At 38.9% G+C, this 18,258-nt stretch overlaps 1 protein-coding gene across 1 annotated transcript; it reads right to left on the bottom strand.

Moving 5' to 3' along the window:
* Positions 1-154: 154 nt before the first annotated feature.
* Positions 155-17,936, bottom strand: ttc33 (tetratricopeptide repeat domain 33). The gene is made up of 5 exons (XM_084746601.1): positions 17,819-17,936; positions 16,856-17,084; positions 10,685-10,766; positions 5,005-5,136; positions 155-981 (listed from the first exon to the last, which is right to left on the bottom strand). Exons 2-5 carry the CDS (start codon positions 17,080-17,082, stop codon positions 607-609), a joined length of 816 nt encoding a protein of 271 aa, XP_084602727.1. The 5' UTR covers positions 17,083-17,084; positions 17,819-17,936; the 3' UTR covers positions 155-606.
* Between the last annotated feature and the right edge of the window lie 322 nt (positions 17,937-18,258).

The raw sequence follows: 18,258 nt of genomic DNA, 5'->3' as shown, positions 1-18,258 counted from the left end.
TTTCAAAACATCAGAATTAGTGTCCTCAGTTCCCAAACGCTTACTGAGTCTTGTCAGAGAAAAAGGTGATGTAAGACAAAGGTAAACATAGCCTTGTCCTAACTTTTTTGGAATGTGTTGCAGGCATAGAAAACAAACAATAAGGTTGGACATCTTGTTTTTGCACTGTATTAAATTGAATATAGATTTTAAAGGATTTGCAAATCATTGCATTCTGTTTTTATTTATGTCTTACACAGGATCCCAACTTTACTGGAATTTTGGCTGTGGACGATGTTAAAGTTTATAGCTTCAACATCTTGACTGTCTGGAACTGAACATGACTCACAGTACAGAGCCAGAACAGATAAAAAAACATCTTTAATCTTTGTGTGTGCATGTAAAACTTTACATGCACATTTAACAAAATCAACATTAAAGGGATGGAACATGTAAAACAACAAACCTCAATTGTCTTTTAATCTGCTTTTTAATCTTGTCAGTTCTCATGGTTACTTCTGAAAAAGATTTTTCATGCCAAAGCTTCACAAACTCACAGTGGTTTCAGAAATAACCATTCAGTCCTAAAAAATGTAACCAGGACAATCAATTCATGCTGAGACCAGTTCAAAGTCCTCTCGCTTTCACAAACTGTTCCTTTGATGGTGTCGCTGCTTGCTCTGATCCCCCTTCTCCAGTGACAACAGTTTTTATATTTCCCTCTGCGTCTATGACCATGGTGGTCCTCTTTAGCTCCTCATAGCGCGTCTGTCGCTCGGCAACCGCCTCGCAGGCGGCCAGCACCTCATCAGACTCAAAATCATAGTCCTGCTCCAGCTCGGGGGCATTAAGAATTTGTTTTTTGGTCTCCTCCTCTTGCAGCGTTTTCTCCTTGGTTGCTAAGTGTTGCTTCTGTAACCTGCACGCCCATGCAAGGTCTTCCTGCCACAGGGTGCGCTCTGACGGACACATGTGGATGGCGACCTGGAAGGACCTGACAGCCTGAAGGGACAGCACCGCATGAGATTAGGAGTCACACGCAAGGTTTTAGAGGTGGTCATGAACAAGAGGAGTAATCGCTCAGTCTGACAGCAAAGGGAAGTTTATCAGGGATGCAAACACATGCATGATGAAAGAAGAGAGAGCTACTCAAAGTCAAGAAAAGGGGGGACAACCTAATATCATATAAAATGTAAAAAAAACTGTGCTATATGCTTAGAAAATAAACGGAATATTTAATGTACTCTGATTAATAAGAGACAGACAGGCTAACTCAGCACTAACTGAAGTTTTTTTTAGATTTAACAGTCAACTACACACAGGTCAACTATGTCCTCAGTGTTCAACAATGTCCTCTCCAATAAACACACCCTCAGACTGCTAAGTGAGGTCTTATCTGCCCTGGTTACTAAATCAAACACTGTCATTTCTCTCCTTGTCACTTCAGTGGTAACTCTGTGTAACTATATTCGATTCTAGACTCAGATTGAAGTAATTTTTCACTTCATAGTTTGGATGCACAGGCTTTCTGCAAGCATACTGAGCAGCGAGCCCCATTGGCTACACTGAACTTAATTATTGCATGTATTAATGAGTTTGCCAACCTGATTGCAAATATGTAGTGAAGTATTGCAAAGAAGAATTAGGCTTCTTGTGCGTTTTAACCCACACAGTCTGTTAACAGCTATTATGAGCAGTAAGCGGGCATGATTTCAGTTTCATTTCATGCACATGTGAACAGTTTTATTTCGCACTCGTGTTGGTCAGGCGCAAAGTCATAGGACACGGACAGCGACACAAAGACAAACTGGGAAATGCACTGCCCAGCAGCAGCCAACTTTAAGTTAGCAAGACAGAGAGACTGTAGAGAGATGCAGACTGCAAGCCAGCACATCAACTTAATGTTACTGGTACTTGCTGACATTGCAATTTACTCTCATGGTGATTATCTTCTCTTTTCGTGACAGAAGGATAGTGCTGCTTCGTCCTCGTAATGATGTTGTAAATACTGACACCCGTTTGACATAAGGGGGAGGCGGCGCCCCGGACATTTTAACCACCGACTGTGGGAGATTCGTCCGTCGCCCACACCCTTAAAAGCAACTGTTTGGATCTGGACAATTTACAGAAGTCACTGAAACCAAAGTGAGAAAAGTGACATTTGCGTCCCTAGTTTATACTTGCCAACAAATTGAATGTTTAGCCTGGATTCTTGCTGTAATTCTCACAGTTGAACAGTGTGATGCTGGGATCTGTGCAGCTGAATCAGCATGTGAGAGCACAATCAGCACAAACAAGACCTTCTCCTTCTTGGTGCCGTATTGCAGGCAGATTTACGGTTTCATCAAGAGGACATCAATATCTCTTAGCTGACTGTGCAGTTGTAGATCGATGTGAAAATTATTGTCCTATTAAACAGAAGTACAAATGATCTCTGATTGTTTATGGGGCCTGGTGTCGATGTCAGCCTTTAGTTGCGATGATCTGCTGCCTGTTGAAATGAATCTGTCCCTACGTGCTATTAGAGGCTACCGATGAGCTCATAAATCGATTCTGACAGATGTCTGAAATCTGTCAAACATATTCTCAAGTTCACGGATTGAAAAACAGTGGTGTTTGGTTGGTTTGGAGAGAGCGATATTTGGATTATATAACGGTGGTTGCGCCCAAATATTTTCCCACATTGACACTCTCTGCTTGCACGACAACACTAACCAGCTGATATGAACTTGATGAGTTCACATCCTAATAATGAAACCTCATATTTTCAGTTGCACCTGTTCCCAGTGACAGTGAGCCACACCTTTTATGAAAATCTAATCCAGTGTCCTCGAGGCCAACCAGTGGTAACAGTCAAGCAGGGCAAGTGTCATTGGTGCATCGACATTTAATGACTTTCTGGGCCCTTAACAAAATGGGGCCTTGTTACTACACAGCAAAACATCATCTTCAACCTAATACTTATTTTGATGATAAATGAAAACGGTCATCACTTCATGTGAAACATTCCCACCTGTAAAATAAATAACTGGCACCATCAAGTTCCAGTGAAAGAGTCTCTGACAGATTAACTGTAACAGATGTTTGACAAATGAAATCATCTGTGCCCAAAACAACATATCAAGTTTCATCTTGAAGAGACTGAACCGAGTTTGATTACCTCTTTATTTTGAAAGTAATCCTCCAATAGACAAAATGACACAGTAGGCAGATTAATCGGCTTTCCTGGCCAAAAAAAGAACCTAATGATAATAATGAGAAGATAAATGGCGACAGACCTGTCAGGCTGCAATGTTGTCTGTGACAGTTTCCAATATTTTTAAAACATTAAATGACAAAAAACTGAATCAGAAGCTATATGTTTGTTTTGTTTGGGTACTTTCCATTTCCTTAAGCAAGAAAGAGAGGAGTGGAAATGGAAGACGGGAACAGACTCATGAAAGAGAAAATGGGGAATCAGTGCCTCACATTTGTACAAACAGGCACTACTTCAACATGTTGATGCACACAAAGCTCTAAAACATGATTGAACAAGCCTCGCTAAAAATAGATATGTGTTTTTTTATCCCCCTTCCTTCCCAATAGCTTCATTACACAAGGAGGTGTGTCTATATTTGGTTTAGTTTTTGCTCAAGCAACTTTCAACACTTCCCATTGTTGTTTATGGTGCCGTAGGACAGGTCTCTGACTCGAGGAGTGACACGCAGCGCCATTAGCTCGAGGCTCTCTGAGTTCAGCCCTGTTTGCCTGGCTCTAGCTGAGGCGAACAGTGCAACTGTGATCTGCAGGTTTCATACACCCACAGGTCCCGGCGTGTTCTGGGGCAATTTAAGCAATCGTCCCAGCCTCAGGCAGCTGGGCGTGCTTTGAAAGAGGGACTCCATCTCAGAGGCAAAAAGTAGTAAACAGAAGTAACTGACGTATCTTAACGGCCCTTCAAAAATGAGGACATGACTGATTAACAGTCAGCTACAAAAACAGGCTCAGTGCAAAAACAAACATTCGAAAATTAAATGAGGGCATTCCGATAAATATTATTAGTGAATGATCAAGGAAGAAGCAATCAACTGTTATGCAACACTAGTGAGTAAATATTGGTGTTTGCATCTGCAAAATGACTCCTTTTTGACTGTGATTGAGCAATGCATTTGGTTTTAACCACCGCAGTGAGCACAGTCTCTGCTACCCCTAACACACTGTCATCTGTAATTAGTAATCAGTGTCACAGGATATTTTTTTTTAGCTTCTTTTGTCTCCTCTCGCTATGACTCACAAATTCCTTCATCAAGTACTCATTAGTACAAGTCCAACAACAACAAAAACAAATTACTGTAACAGATTGAGCTGCAGTAGACCCCCATGTTCTGAGCAGTAAAATGACTTTTTTCACGCATGGAGAGTGATATTTGGCTTATATGATGCCTGCTTCCCTTCGATAAAAGGCAGTCTGACACCAAAGTGAAAATACTCCAAAAACTGGACTTAGAGAGACTCCATCTGAGAGGCAAAAAAAGTAAACAGAAGTAACTGATTAATCTTAACTGCTCATCAAATATGAGGACGTGACTGACTTACAGCCAGCCACAAAAACAGGTTCTGCGCAGAATTCAAAACTGAAACGAAGCCATTCTGATGAAGATTATTGATGAATGACTGAGCAGGAGGCAATCAATTTTTTGGGAACACTGTTGAGTTAATATTGGTACAGAGTTTGTTGTGTTTCCCTTTGCAAAGTGGCACCTTTTTGACTACAACAAAGGAATGCATTTGTTTTTAATCACTGCGGTGAGCGCAGTCTTAACAATCCTTCACACACTGTTATCTGTAATTAGTAAACAATTTTACAAGATTTTTTTCTTCTTCAGGTTCTTTTGTCCCCTCCCACTGTGACTCACAAACTCCTCCATCAAGTAGTCGTTAGTACATTTGTTGGCAGCCATGAATTCAGTAGCAGTTCGACGGCTTTTGTGAACATGCCGTATTCTAATTTGTTTTTACTTGGAGTGCACTGACAGCCGTACTCACCAGGTCCACCTCTCCCAGGTTGAGCTGGGCACGTCCCAGCGTCTGCCAGCCCTCCCACCAAAGGGGCCGGAACTTCACTGCCATCTCCGCTGCCTTCACAGCAGGGAACACCTCATGCAGAATGGTCAGTACCTGTGGAGAAATGCTATGATTTAGACTTTAAATCAGTCAGCATTCACAAAGGACAACAATGTGATTCTGTATCAACGCCGTCTGCGTTTCAACCATGCTTTTCAGTCCTCCACTTCATTCATCTCTTCTCAACCTACACTCCTATTTTAATCAATATCGTTGTTTACAGAGGCTGCACTTGCACAGAAACCAATTTCTATTCTTGCACATCCTGTGAAGACACTGATGGGGGCTGAAGCTGCTAACATGCTGCTTTCACTATGCTGCCTGTGTAGACATGCTGTTCCACCAAACACTAAAACTATCACAGCAAAAATAATATCTAGCCATTTCAGATATAAGATATAACAAGCTAAGCCAGGGATAATGAACAGTAAATGGGTCATTATTGCAAAATAAACACCAACAGGGTGATGTAGGACCCTAATGCAAATCAGCCTGATTCAACTTACTACGGAAAAAAATAATTTGGCACAAAACATTAATCTAAAAATGATTTTTTTATTGATTTAAAAATTAGTCTATTGACTTCAAAACCATTTTATTGCTGTAAGGTTTTACTAAATGGTAACACGAGTGGGCAATATTGGAAAGAATAAGATTCCATACTTTACAGCATCTTCATGATGGGCAGTGTTTTCCAGTTTCATAAATTCTATGTTGTGTGTGAAACTGAACAACTGGTTGATTAGTAGATGAACAGAAAACGAACCACCAATAATTTTAATAACTGATCAATCACTCAAATGCCTTTTTTAGGCAAATATGCCAAACATTCTGTGTCCACCTCCTCGAACGTGGAGGTTTTTCTCTGTTTTATATTATTGTAAATTAAATATCTTTCGGGTTTTACAATGTTTGTCAGATAAAACAACATTTGAAGACGTCACCTTGGATTCTGGTAACTTGTGATGGGCATTTTTTTACTATTTTGTGACATCACAGAACCAAATATTATGGACATTATAGGCTCTGCAATGTTTAATGAAAAGAATTAGCTGCAGCCGCGGTGACAGGACTCAGTGTAGAACATCAGCACAATCATGATGAAAAGATTACTCTCTGTCATGCACTTATCGATGTTCACATTTGTTCACAGTGTTACAATGACCTCATTAACCTCTTCAACACTGCTAGACATAACAGAGGCTCATGAATGATCTTTCATTCAAAAACTAAGTGGAAAAACACAATCAGTTCTACGGGGATACTTTTAAATTTTGCTTTGCTGTCTTATTGGAGACAAGCTGTCATGTAGCTTATCCCGCTGTGCATGTATTTGCATAACGTCCTGAGAAAAAACTAAACTGAGACAAAAGTTATTCAGGAGGAAAATTAATTATTAGCAGCGCTGGAGGGCTTTTCTTGTCCACTACAGAGCAGTCATCTGTCTGAGGCTGTGACTGGAACATAAGTGCCTGAAGAACTTTGTATTTCTGCTTCAGTATGTCCATCAGAAGATCAGACATATAGATTAAGTTTGTGTAAAGCAAGGGTACTGGCAGAGCAGCTCTGTCAGACACGTTTCAAGTCTAACTATAACACACATCTTGGTATCAGTGATCTGTTTACTAAAATATTCTTCACACTTCTGATCAAAGAAGCCATAGATCTAAGATAAGCGCAGAGCAGCTGTGTTCGGTGTCTTCCTCTGTAGCAGGTTAAAAAATTGAGATGCACAAAATCACATGACAGAATGAAACCAGTTCAGGCTTCTTGGTAGTTTTATCATCACCTTGATACAGTATATTGGCACATCCAGCGATAAGACACTAAAACTCTGTTTGCATGGGACAAACATTACCAAGAACCAGGACCTTGAGATTTAGAAATTACATCTGTTTGCACAAGATTAGCTAAGTCTGTATTTGGCTCTAATTTACTGATATTATCTGCTAAATATGATGACAAGGCTCTGCCTAACATCAACATCATTAATAGTATAGTTTAGAGTTGTTTTGCCCACTGGAAGTGGACAAATATATCGACTACTGATGATGGGCTGAATCCATCACCGGCTGTTTTTTTTTTTGGGGTGGGGGGAAATATCTGTCGTTTAATTTGTTCAGTTTTTATATTGCAAATTGCTGGCTGATGGGCTGATGATGGCTGGTTGGAAAATTTTAACATATTGCCCAACCCTATTGCCCACTTTCTGCAAGCATAAATACACATTCACACAACTCATTTAGATCAAGTAACCCCTTAAGGCTGTAAATGTCAAAAGTTTAAAATCCTGCTTAAGTAAAAGTACAGAAGTACATCATTTAAATTTATAAAAAGAAAAGTATTAAAGTAAAAGTAATCAGAAATAACCCACACAAAGCATTAAGAAATGCTGCTGGAAGATCCCTGCACTTTATGTTTTAAGATAATTAAACATATCGCTTAAAAGGCATTTCAGCAAGTTTTTGTGTCAGAGTTTGTGTTATTCTACAAAAATGTAAGCTCTTTTTATTGCACATTTTCACAGTATACAAAAAACAAACCAACAGTAAACTGTATTCAGTCTAATCCCAGGTGTGTTATTCTAAATTCTGACACCAAAATTTTCATTTCCACTGCAAATGAATATCAGTTGATTACCTACAACTGATATACGTCTCGGCCCTGAAAACAACATTGGTCGATTCCTAGTCAAGACAGCTGATGATAAAGCACAGCCGTGGACTGTTCAACGTGAGCTACAATCAATCAACAGTTTCATACTTGTTCACTTGTCTGACAACAGATATGACCCAATTTTAATACAACCCTAATTACCCTTATTACAGAGAGCCAATTTGCACAGGACTAATATTATCAGAGGACCTCTGTGTTTGGCAAAATATTAGTCAGATATGCAGATTCACAAGGGATTGAGATCACAAACGGCCTCCGCAATTATAACAAATTACTAGAGGTCCCCAGGTTATACTTGCCCCGTGAAAATAAGGCTTAATACTCAGAAATGTTTGTCTTTCTTTGGATCATAGTGAAGTCAGATTCTAAAAGACGTGCATCACAGTGGGATAAGGCAAGAAATATTAAGTGGAAACGCCCCGTTAACCTCATTATCTTACAAGATCTACAGCACTTTTAATGACCGAAAAGGTTGATTCGCATTATCAGCAGGAGGATGTGATGACAGTTTTAAAAAGCCAATTTCCTCCACAGCTGTTACAGGCATACAGGGGACCAATCAGGCACAACACTGATTGAGTTAAAGAGGAAGAAAGTGATGAGTTGGAGGTAAATGACCAGCGTCAGTGTAAGCGCCGTCGTCATCTGGGGCCAGTAATGGGAAGATGATGATGTCCAGCCTATTTTCAGCCAAATGAATGTGAGTAACATCAACGCTGATAATGGACACTAATAGGTTAGATGTGCTACACGTGTAGTCAAACACAGTGGAGCTGAAATCTAAGCAGAAACAGGAGTCTGTGCCTGTGTCATAGTTAAAGTGAGTCATAGCAAAGGTAGGGAAAAAATCCCTTTAGTGGTGGTGTTTTCTAGGTCTGGTCATCGAATCATTTCCTTCTCAAATATCCTTTAATGGATAATATTATATTAGGCTTACAATCGTCTATGTGATGTGAATGGTTATGGCTATAAGGAGAGATTTTATTATGTTAGCTATAGTAAATGAATCAGAAGTAATGGTGAGAGCTCTGTCTGTCTGTCTTAAAAAATGACGAATGCAATTCATCAGTTATTTAAAAAGTCGGCTATTAATTTAGTACTTGACAAGTAATCGATTAATCAACTAACCTTTGCAGCTCTAATAGGAACCATTTCTTAAAAGATGCCTGTGCTAGAAAAAAAAAGGAAAAGTGGCTGACCAACAATGGCAGGGTAAGAGACAAAAAAACGGGACAAAGGTATCGACTTGGAGGAAGAGGAAGTGAAAGGAACAAGAGAAAGAAACAAGGAAATGGAGCTAAATAGCAACAACAATCAAGCTGTTGGAAACATGCTGCAGACTTTCACTAGTGTCATCAACATGCTGATATCGCGTATCTAGCTCAAAAGCATACCAGAGTGGCAGCTGACAGGCGGGTCTATGTGGCCATGATGGCTGATAAATAACCACGCACACAGTACAGCAAAAGCAGGGATGTGTAGAGGTACATGCCCAGCATGCTGGTGGACAGTTAACATTCTCACACTGAAGGACATGAGCAAAATATATCTTATTATCTTATTTTGAAATTTCAAGCAGCAAAACAAGTTGCAGCATGTGCATGTTTTTTTTTTTTAAGTTGCCATGCCATCCTGAACACAAAAGCCCTTTAAGATATATCACATATCAACATACGCAAATGTAAAACCCCTAAACTCTGAGGGCAGCTACTGAAATGTCACACACTTGTACTTTCAGCAAGGCACCAGGAAACGGCAGAAACATATTGTACCATGTGGTTATGAGCGGTTTCAACCACATTAGCCCAAAGACTGGCTGCTTAAAGAAGAGGCTTGTGTTTTTTTCTTAATACAACACTCCCATATGTCCCAAGCCCTTATGTACATTTAAGGACTTTTTGGTAACTGTTGATACTGGCCATCAACAGATCCCTTCCTAAAGCAATCTAAATGGAAATGCAAGCGAATTTACACTAAGAAAGGATCTCATCAGGGCCAGTATCAAGAGGAAGAATCAATACAGTAACCAACCAGGCGATTACGGTTTTAAAGACGAACTCCACATTTTACCCATCAAAGCCTGTCAGGTCTTGGGGGACACTGCTGCATAGTTGAAAAAAGTTATATAAAGCCTTTTGTGGCTCCAGAGAGAGTTAAAATAATAAACTGGTTCAAGAGATGTCACCTGAGGTAACATCAGTCTGAAAATGACAAAAATCTGGGGGTGTAGTAAGAAAGAAGTGAGTTTCAAAACTTCTATTGAGGTTTTTTGAATAAAGCTTTGAGTGTCTGTCATTATATTTTATGTTGTCTTCACCCTAAATAAAACAAAAAGCCTCAAACAAAATCCTCAATTTCAGTGATTCATCGTACTGACTGATTTTTTTTTTATTAAAGAAAGTTGGTTTATGAGTGTAGCTTGTCTGTTTTGTCAACATAAATGTAATTTATGATGCCGTTAGATCGCTACCTAATCTTTACCTGCAGTTTGAATCGATTTAAACAGTATGAATAGCCATGAAAAAACAAAAGCTTTGGATTTAGGCAGCTGTGGCTCCGGAGGCAGAGTGGGTCATCCACTAACCAGAAGATTGGCAGTTTGATCCCCAAATCTGGGGCAAGATTCTGACTCTCAGAATGCCCCTGATGGCTGTTCAATTGATCTGTGATTGGGTAAGTGTATAAGACTAGTAGTTGTACAAAGCTTTGACTAGAAAAGCTCTAAATAAATGCACGTCCATTTACCATTTAATTGTTGATTCTGAATTCAAATGTTAGCTGTCTGCTGCCGAGTTGCATTATGGTATTAAATTGGTGGAGTATTCTTCTAAGACAGAAAAATGTGAACCTACGTTTTAAAGAAAAAGAGTAGTATACAGGATAATGAAAAAATGGGTAAATAGTAAAATATAGGTTGATAATATACCTGAGACTTCATCTCATAGAGAACTGGGTTGTCTGGAGTCAGCTGAATGGCCTCGTCCCATTTCTTAATGGCCTCCCAGTGCCTAAAGAAAAAACACACACTGTGCTTCAAACACACATGGTAGAACTGCACACGAAAAGAGTGTGGCATCACAAACCATAACCTGGCTGCTACTGATGGTGCAACTGTGTACTGGGGAAGCTTTGCAGTGTTCTACACTACTAAACAGCCATGCATCCGAACTATTCACTTATTTTTCAAGTTTATAACTTTATTTACAGAATGCAAATACAACATCAATGACAACTCAATGCATACTTGAGGTAGAGCAAAAGACAAACAGAAAAAAGGATATATAAGGATTAAAATAAAAAAAACAAAACATAAATAAAAATAAATAACAGATTACAAACCAGATTCTTTACACAAGGCTCTAGTTTTCATAGCTTTAGAATGTGTGCAGTATTTTAGAGAGTGCAGGTGGGATTTTAAGTAATATATGAAGAGAGTAAGGTTGGGTTTCTGATTTGCTGGTGCATATAAGAAATTTCCCTAATAAAGAGAAAAGGTGAATAATATAATTTTCTTCCAAAGCTATCAATGCCCTACACAGACATGTTGCACTGCATTCAGGTGTATGAACTTTGGCTGATTTTCAGTTCTTTGGATAATGCAATACTCAAGCTCGAGAGTTTCAAATACACAATCATATGCAATTGGACACCCAGGCTTAATTGTCTCCGCCCTGAGATTTATATAACCTAACAAAAGGCTACATGTCATCCAGAAAACACTGCTGGAGTTTGACAGAAAAGCAGCGTTGTGGAATTTACCAGACAATTTAAGTGAATGATGACCAGTTTTCAAATGGAAAAAACAAACAAAAAAAGAAAATGCAACATAAAATTTCTCCATACTGCTCATCTGGTGTAATACAAGTCTCCTAAAGCCCCAGCATGCTGTTCACTTGCATGCACTTATCATCACACCACACACACGCCCAGCGCAGACGGTGTACACGCTCATGTGAATGTGGCTCCAAGCTAAGGATCTACAGTGAAGATTTAGGCTAAACACACGGTGCAAATGATGTGTTTCTAGTCAACTTGGCATGCTGGGGCTTTAGGAGACTTGGAATACACCAGATGAGCAGTATGGAGGCATTTTATGGGTTTTTTGGCTGTTTTTTTAAGTTTGAAACCGGATCACTATTCGCTTAAAAAGTTTGGGAGACTCTGTAACACTGTTTTCCTGTGAAACTCCAAAAAACTGTCCCTTTATGCAACTGGCACCAGCAAATGTTCAACATTTTTGCTTGAAAAATGACTGAAGTGAATTGATCATCAAAATAATTTGAAACAAATTTTCTTTCGATTGACTACTTGATCAATCGTGTAATTTCTGTAGCTTGAATGTTTACTATAATCCTTCACATGTGTTCTGTGCATGCTATTTATTCCTTATTTTCACTGAAATAAAAAGTTCTAACTGTTTGGTCTTTGTTGTTTTGACTGTGATGAAAAGGGAGAAATGATCCCCGAACAATATGCTACGTTGTGGACATACTCCACAACCCCTGTCCACCTGTCTAACAGGATGGCAGCACAGAATACACAAACTAAATAAAGCCACACAGATCCACTGACGCACAAAGACACGTCATAAATCAAACTCTTCAAAAGGAAAGTTTTTTTGGTTAGTTTCTTATCTGACCCGGCGAGACACAGAGATTGTTTGCTAGCTCCTTTTCAGACATGCGGGGAGAAAAATAAGCAGGGCAGAGGTCACATTAAACGTCAGTGAAACCTAACTCTACCGATCTGTTTTGCATGGATCTGTTTACAAGGTTTCACGGTCCTTTAAGTTTTTGACAAGCAGGCATTCACTTTTTCAGGGAACCGAACAGACACCTGAAGGTGTTCATGCTCACTCTAACCGCCCTCTCCTCCTCAAGTCAATATTGACTCAAGAATCCTTTCAATAGCCTGATCAAGACAAAGGCTTGGAAAAATTATGAGGAGAAATCCTGGGTTTGTCTGTCACGTCTACATCCTTTATAGCTTTATAGAGAAGGATATCCTGAAGAATTAAAAAGCAGTTTAAAAACACACAATGAGACCGTTAACACTGATCAGTCATAAAACTCTTATTGAACTTGAGAAAACATATGCTGCTCTTATGTAACCATAAGAGAGAGCAGTGAGGAAATGGAACCAGAGCAGTGTGGAAATCGTAACAACCCATGAGGCAAATAGACACTGCAAAATCATGTGAGGAAATTAAGCAACGATGCCTGCTCACGCTAAAAATGACACCTCTACTGTTATCACAACTTTGTACATGAGTTACAGCAAGGGCGGAGGTAGAGACAAAGAATACAAGCAAGAAAAACACAGCATTGGTGTGATGTAGGCTAAGTGCATATCTCTTATATTTAATTTGAAGGAGTGAAAAAATATGAAATCAAAACGAGGTATGTTCTGAAAAGAGTCGAGGCTGGGGACATGACGGTGGTTACACACACGTCTGTCCAAAAGAAGGAAACATCTGCAACAAATGGTTATGATGACAACACTAAACCTGTAAACCGACTGATCTAAAACACACACACATGAAAGCAGGCCTCTGTCAGGAAGATGATGCACATTTCAAACTGCCCCACAGAGCCAGACTACATCTTGCAAGCTCAGTTTTAGTCTGAAGAAACTGACTCAGCACAGCAGCTGGAAGCCGGACAAATCATTAAGCTATGCAGAGTATTTGGATGATGATGTGACTTGCTGCCTCACAAGACTCCCAAACACCTGTTTAGACTAGCTGTTAAAGAATGATTCTGCAACTGCACGGTCTATTCTTTCACTTCCTTTGATAATGTTTCCAAAACCATTGCCATGTTTTTTTTCGTTTTGTTTTCTTTTTTAGTTTGGATGAGTTCAAGCTGATGTCTGAGTGAAAGAAAGAACCGTCAGTCATCTTTTGTATGATGTTATTTGGTCTCAAGCAAATGCTTGTTGAGCCTTGCCAGAGTGTTTGCTTGGCTAATACTAAGGATGATTTCACTTGGATTCAGGCAGATCGTAGACGCCACGGGAAAACAAACAGCACGGCAGAATGGGAGCACGGCAAAATGAAACACACATGACGACACTCTGATATGGTGATGTATTGTTTACAAAGAATGGAAAAAAATATATCACAAAAATAATTTTATGCCTATCTATTTTATGTAATTATTCTAGTAATGCGTGTAACAACAAAAATGCAGAATGCAGCTTTGCCTTAATATTCTTTTGCAAACGTAAATTAATGTTAGATCCTCTTCAAAAAGGAAGGTCATTCATTCATTTCCAACATGGACAGTGAAAGGATGTATGTATATCGTATTGTATATTGAAAAGTTATCAATACTTCAATATGTTTGACAACTTTAAGTAAGATTAAGTTGTTCCCTTTCTGCCACTCTAAAAAAAAACCTAAATAATGTCTGTTGTTGTTATTATTTACCTTATTTTTGGATAGCTTTGTGCATAGATCATCAATAAAGGGAGAGAGAGATGGGGTGGGATGAGGGTAGAGAAGAAAGACATGTTTGTATATGTCTTGATGAGCTGAAAAAACCAAATGACAAATATATTGGTTAAAAAAAAGAGTGTAAAATTGACTGTGGGAGTAAAGTATTGTTGTGAGAGTACAGTAAAGTTGACCTAGCTGACTCATGACCTTTGAAAATCCACACAAAACAGCCCAAAGCTTCATGACTTCTGCCTTCACAGGCCCACCTCTGCAAGGCTCAAGAGGAGATTCAGGTCACAAACAGATACTCGAAGAGCTCTTCGATGACATCAGGAGCACCTAAACCTCGGTAATGACCGACTGACATCAGAGGTCAAATGTGTTTAGAGGGGAAAAACTCCTGGCTGACATAATCGACCAGACACCATCACAAACCTCTGAACGGCCATTACAGAGCACCATGAAAGACATCATTTCCCCAACCAAATCCACTTTCTCCTCACAAATACAATTACAGGAAGTCACTGAGGGCAGCAACATTACATCTACTGGAGTGGGAGGGGTTTCACAAAGTGATTGTTATTCAGTTAAAAAGGTCAATTATCATAGAGGATATATCAGATAACACTTCCCAAAGGAAGATGATTTTGTTTTCATCATACAAAAGCAGTTGAGAGATTTCCAATATATGGCTAAAAGTAGAGCTGGAAGTCTTTAAAATTCACAAGCAGAGAAATATCACTTAATAAAATTTAAAAAAAAACTGGTCACTATTCTTCAACATAACATCAACTCTCCATAAGAGGAGACCTCAGCAGGTGCTAGAGCAGATTTCAGGAACAATTAAGCACATGTATTTTATGACTTTCTGTTTGAACAGCACTCCATGTTTCATTAATTATATTTCTTCTTATAGTTCTACGCACTTCTTATTGTTTATATTTTGTTACATTATCTCTATAAATTGTAGTACGAATGCACATATTTTTTACATACTTCTTTTTTTTTTTTTTCCTGTAATTAATCCCCAGGGATCAAGAAAGTATTTCTGATTATGATTTTTATTTACCCCTAATATTAAATATTTGTTGACAGGCCTAAACACCAGCTTCTCATATGGCCACAATATGAATGACTGCTGTATCCATTTACTGATCTCATAAGAGGAATATAGCCCTCTGGCATATGAACATATGATTGCAGACACCAAAACACACCTTTGTACTTTTACAAAAAAGCAATTAGATAAAATACAGGGGAAAGATGTTATCTATGCCTTTAGAAATAAAACATCTAAGCTAATGTTTATTTTTATTAGAGGGTCAAGAGAAAGCTTGCATCTGTGTTAGATGGTCTGTGTGCTCTGTACAATAGCGCCCTCCCTTGGAGGAGTTCTATTATCACATGTCCATAGTAGATATTGGCAAGGTTGAGCGCCTTACTGCTACTCTGTAGATAATGTAAGACAGTTTTATGATCAGCCAACACACATAATAAAAGCTGTTTTCATCCTCACTGCACTCTCGTCCCACACAGTTTCTGACTTGATTGCTTGTCTTTAGCTTCAGAGCCATGAGCAGCCAATGGTTCACTAAATAGGGTAATAATAAACCTGAGTATCCATCAAAGGTGTAATTAAGCCCCTGCTATCCAATCCAAAACTCCACATAAAGAATCCAGCAGCACACAAACAGGAAGCCCTCAGCATCATAGAATAAAATAAGATTCACGTTGTAATCCTGTTTGCAATAAAACTGGCACAGAGTACGGAAAATGTCTTTCAAAGGAAATAATAGCGTTCGCATAAAGCTTGTTTGTTCATCACTAATCATTTGTATCAAAGCAACAGGTGAGCAAATATCCAATGCGGAGGATTTAACGGTACACTGTTGTGCATTTTTCTAATGATGGAGTTATGATCTGCAAAAAGCCAAAGTAATCCTGCCACCCACATAGCAACCAATAGGTCCATGTCAGGGGTCAGCAACCTGTGGCTCTGTTGGCCTTTTCCAGTGGCTCCCTGGGGCGTTAACAAACAACTACCTGGACACGAACATCAGTTTACTTTTAACTTATTTTAATTAAGGACTGCAGAATTAATCGCAATATTATCAAAATCACAATATGGCTAAGTGCAATATCCAAATGTCCCTATGTTGTTAAATGGAAAGAAAAAACATTTTCACAAGGAAATTTTAATGCAAAAATTATAATGCTCTGCAATCAACATTTCAGTCAAAAATAATCTCAATATGACTTTTTTACCGTATCGTGCAGCCCTGATTTTCATTTTCATTTATCATTCTTGTAGACTTGAAGTGATTCTTTTAGCCTTTACTGTAACTATACAGAGTAATTAAAACAGGCATATCAGGACCAAATCAGGGAAATGTATATTATTTTTTTTTATTGTTCTGATAATTTTATTTTCAGTTAAACATTGGTTTCAACAACATTTTCACCATTTGCCAACATTTTAAAGCCAAACAACAATTAACTGACTGATTAATCAACTATGAAAATAATTGTTAGTTACAGCCCTGATCCCTACCAAACATGGATATTCTTATGTTTGCCTGTTATTTTTTAAAGCTGTCACTGACATGGTGTGCAGACAGCAGGGACATACACCTGTCAGTTATTAATAGCATCCCTCACCTGCCTTGCTCTGCCAGATGTGCACCCTCATCCGTCAGCCTCTTGCTCTTGGCTGCACAGTCCTCCAGCAGGATCTCCCGCCGTCGTTTGATGGCGTGCAGCCAGTCAACGTCCTCATCATGACTTGGACCATCATCCTCAGCTTTCTCTGCCTCAGCCTTAAACTCCTGCAACACTGACTTTGAAACCTTCTCGCCAACTTTCCTCTTCCAGCCAAATGAAGCCATCCCTGCAAACGAAAGAGGAGTGGGGTGGATGAGGTTGGTCACACACTGTATGACCAGAATTCATTGTACATCTGAGATCAGTCTGCCATTAAAGCTAGCACTTGAAATTCCTTGGGATTGTACTTTTATTTCGAAATATCACAAAACTAGCTTTTATTTTTAGCATAATGTTACTAACAGGTACTCAAAGCTTACCCAAGATTTTAGCACATCTCTTACAGTTATGTAGAATATCTTATTCAAGTACAGGAAATATAACTTAGCTATCTATCAAACAACTAACGTTACAACCTGCATGAGTAGCTAGCTAGTTAAGTTAATAAACAAACACAACCCATCACAACAGTTGCTAACGGTCGTGGGGAGCTGGGAACCCCAAACCCGCGAAAGATATCGCGAGAGTGATAATATTTTCCCCAAACCGATATTTTTAATTTCATCCCAACAAAGTTTTTGTCCCCCAGTCAAAACAGTTTGTAGTTACGGCGTTGTCAAATTATAAAACATAGTTAATTTAGAAAACACGAATAAGAAATCATCAAGTCTCGCGAGTGTTTCTCAAATTTAGGGTTCCCTCGACCCTAGTTAACGTTAGCTATGCCAGTATAGCATAACAATTGAGAAAAAACTATTAACACCTCAGTGCATTCGTTCAAACAAAGCAAATTTAAAACAACATATTTCGTATTTTTGTCTTAGGTTAGAAAAATATGCTCAGGAGGAGAGGTATACGCACAGACTTCTACAGCTTTCCGTGAGCTAAACTGGACAAGCTAACAGAAGCTAACAGTTAGCTATATTTGGTGACCCTTCAGACTATTGACCCGGAAGCTATGGAAATGTTTACGTCTTCTCTTAAAAGAAACACAAACTGAGTTTTTGAATTTGAGATAGTATCGTGTTAAGGACGTAAAATAAAAAAAAGGCATTTACTACACAAAACAGAATACTTAGTTTTTCAGGAAACATCGTTATTAAAATCTACATGGGAGCCCTAGATTTGCGAAACTCGCGATATCTGTACCTGCTGTATCTTCATTGTGCAAGCGTTGTACAAACTAATTATGTTTTATGATGTGAAAACGATGTATTTGAGATATTCTTAGGTTTAGGGACAAAAACACCCAGAGAAAAATCTTGATTTGGGTTAAAACGACAGCGCTCGCGAGATATTCC

Source organism: Lutjanus erythropterus, chromosome 20 (genome assembly GCF_056507025.1).
Source record: "Lutjanus erythropterus isolate fLutEry1 chromosome 20, fLutEry1.hap2, whole genome shotgun sequence".
NCBI classification, from domain to species: Eukaryota; Metazoa; Chordata; class Actinopteri; order Lutjaniformes; family Lutjanidae; genus Lutjanus; species Lutjanus erythropterus.
The sequence above is the reverse complement of the archived record's forward strand: the minus strand, read 5'-3'. Positions and strand labels throughout refer to the sequence as shown.

What these genes read in the sequence shown, in the direction of transcription:
- ttc33 (XM_084746601.1), bottom strand. Translation starts at nt 17,082, where the DNA reads ATGGCTTCATTTGGCTGGAAGAGGAAAGTTGGCGAGAAGGTTTCAAAG. An exon ending in CATCTGGCAGAGCAAGGCAG is followed by an intron (nt 10,767 to 16,855) that starts GTGAGGGATGCT and finishes TTTTTTCTTTAG; the next exon opens with GCACTGGGAGGCCATTAAGA. An exon ending in ACCTGGGAGAGGTGGACCTG is followed by an intron (nt 982 to 5,004) that starts GTGAGTACGGCT and finishes CTGTCCCTTCAG; the next exon opens with GCTGTCAGGTCCTTCCAGGT.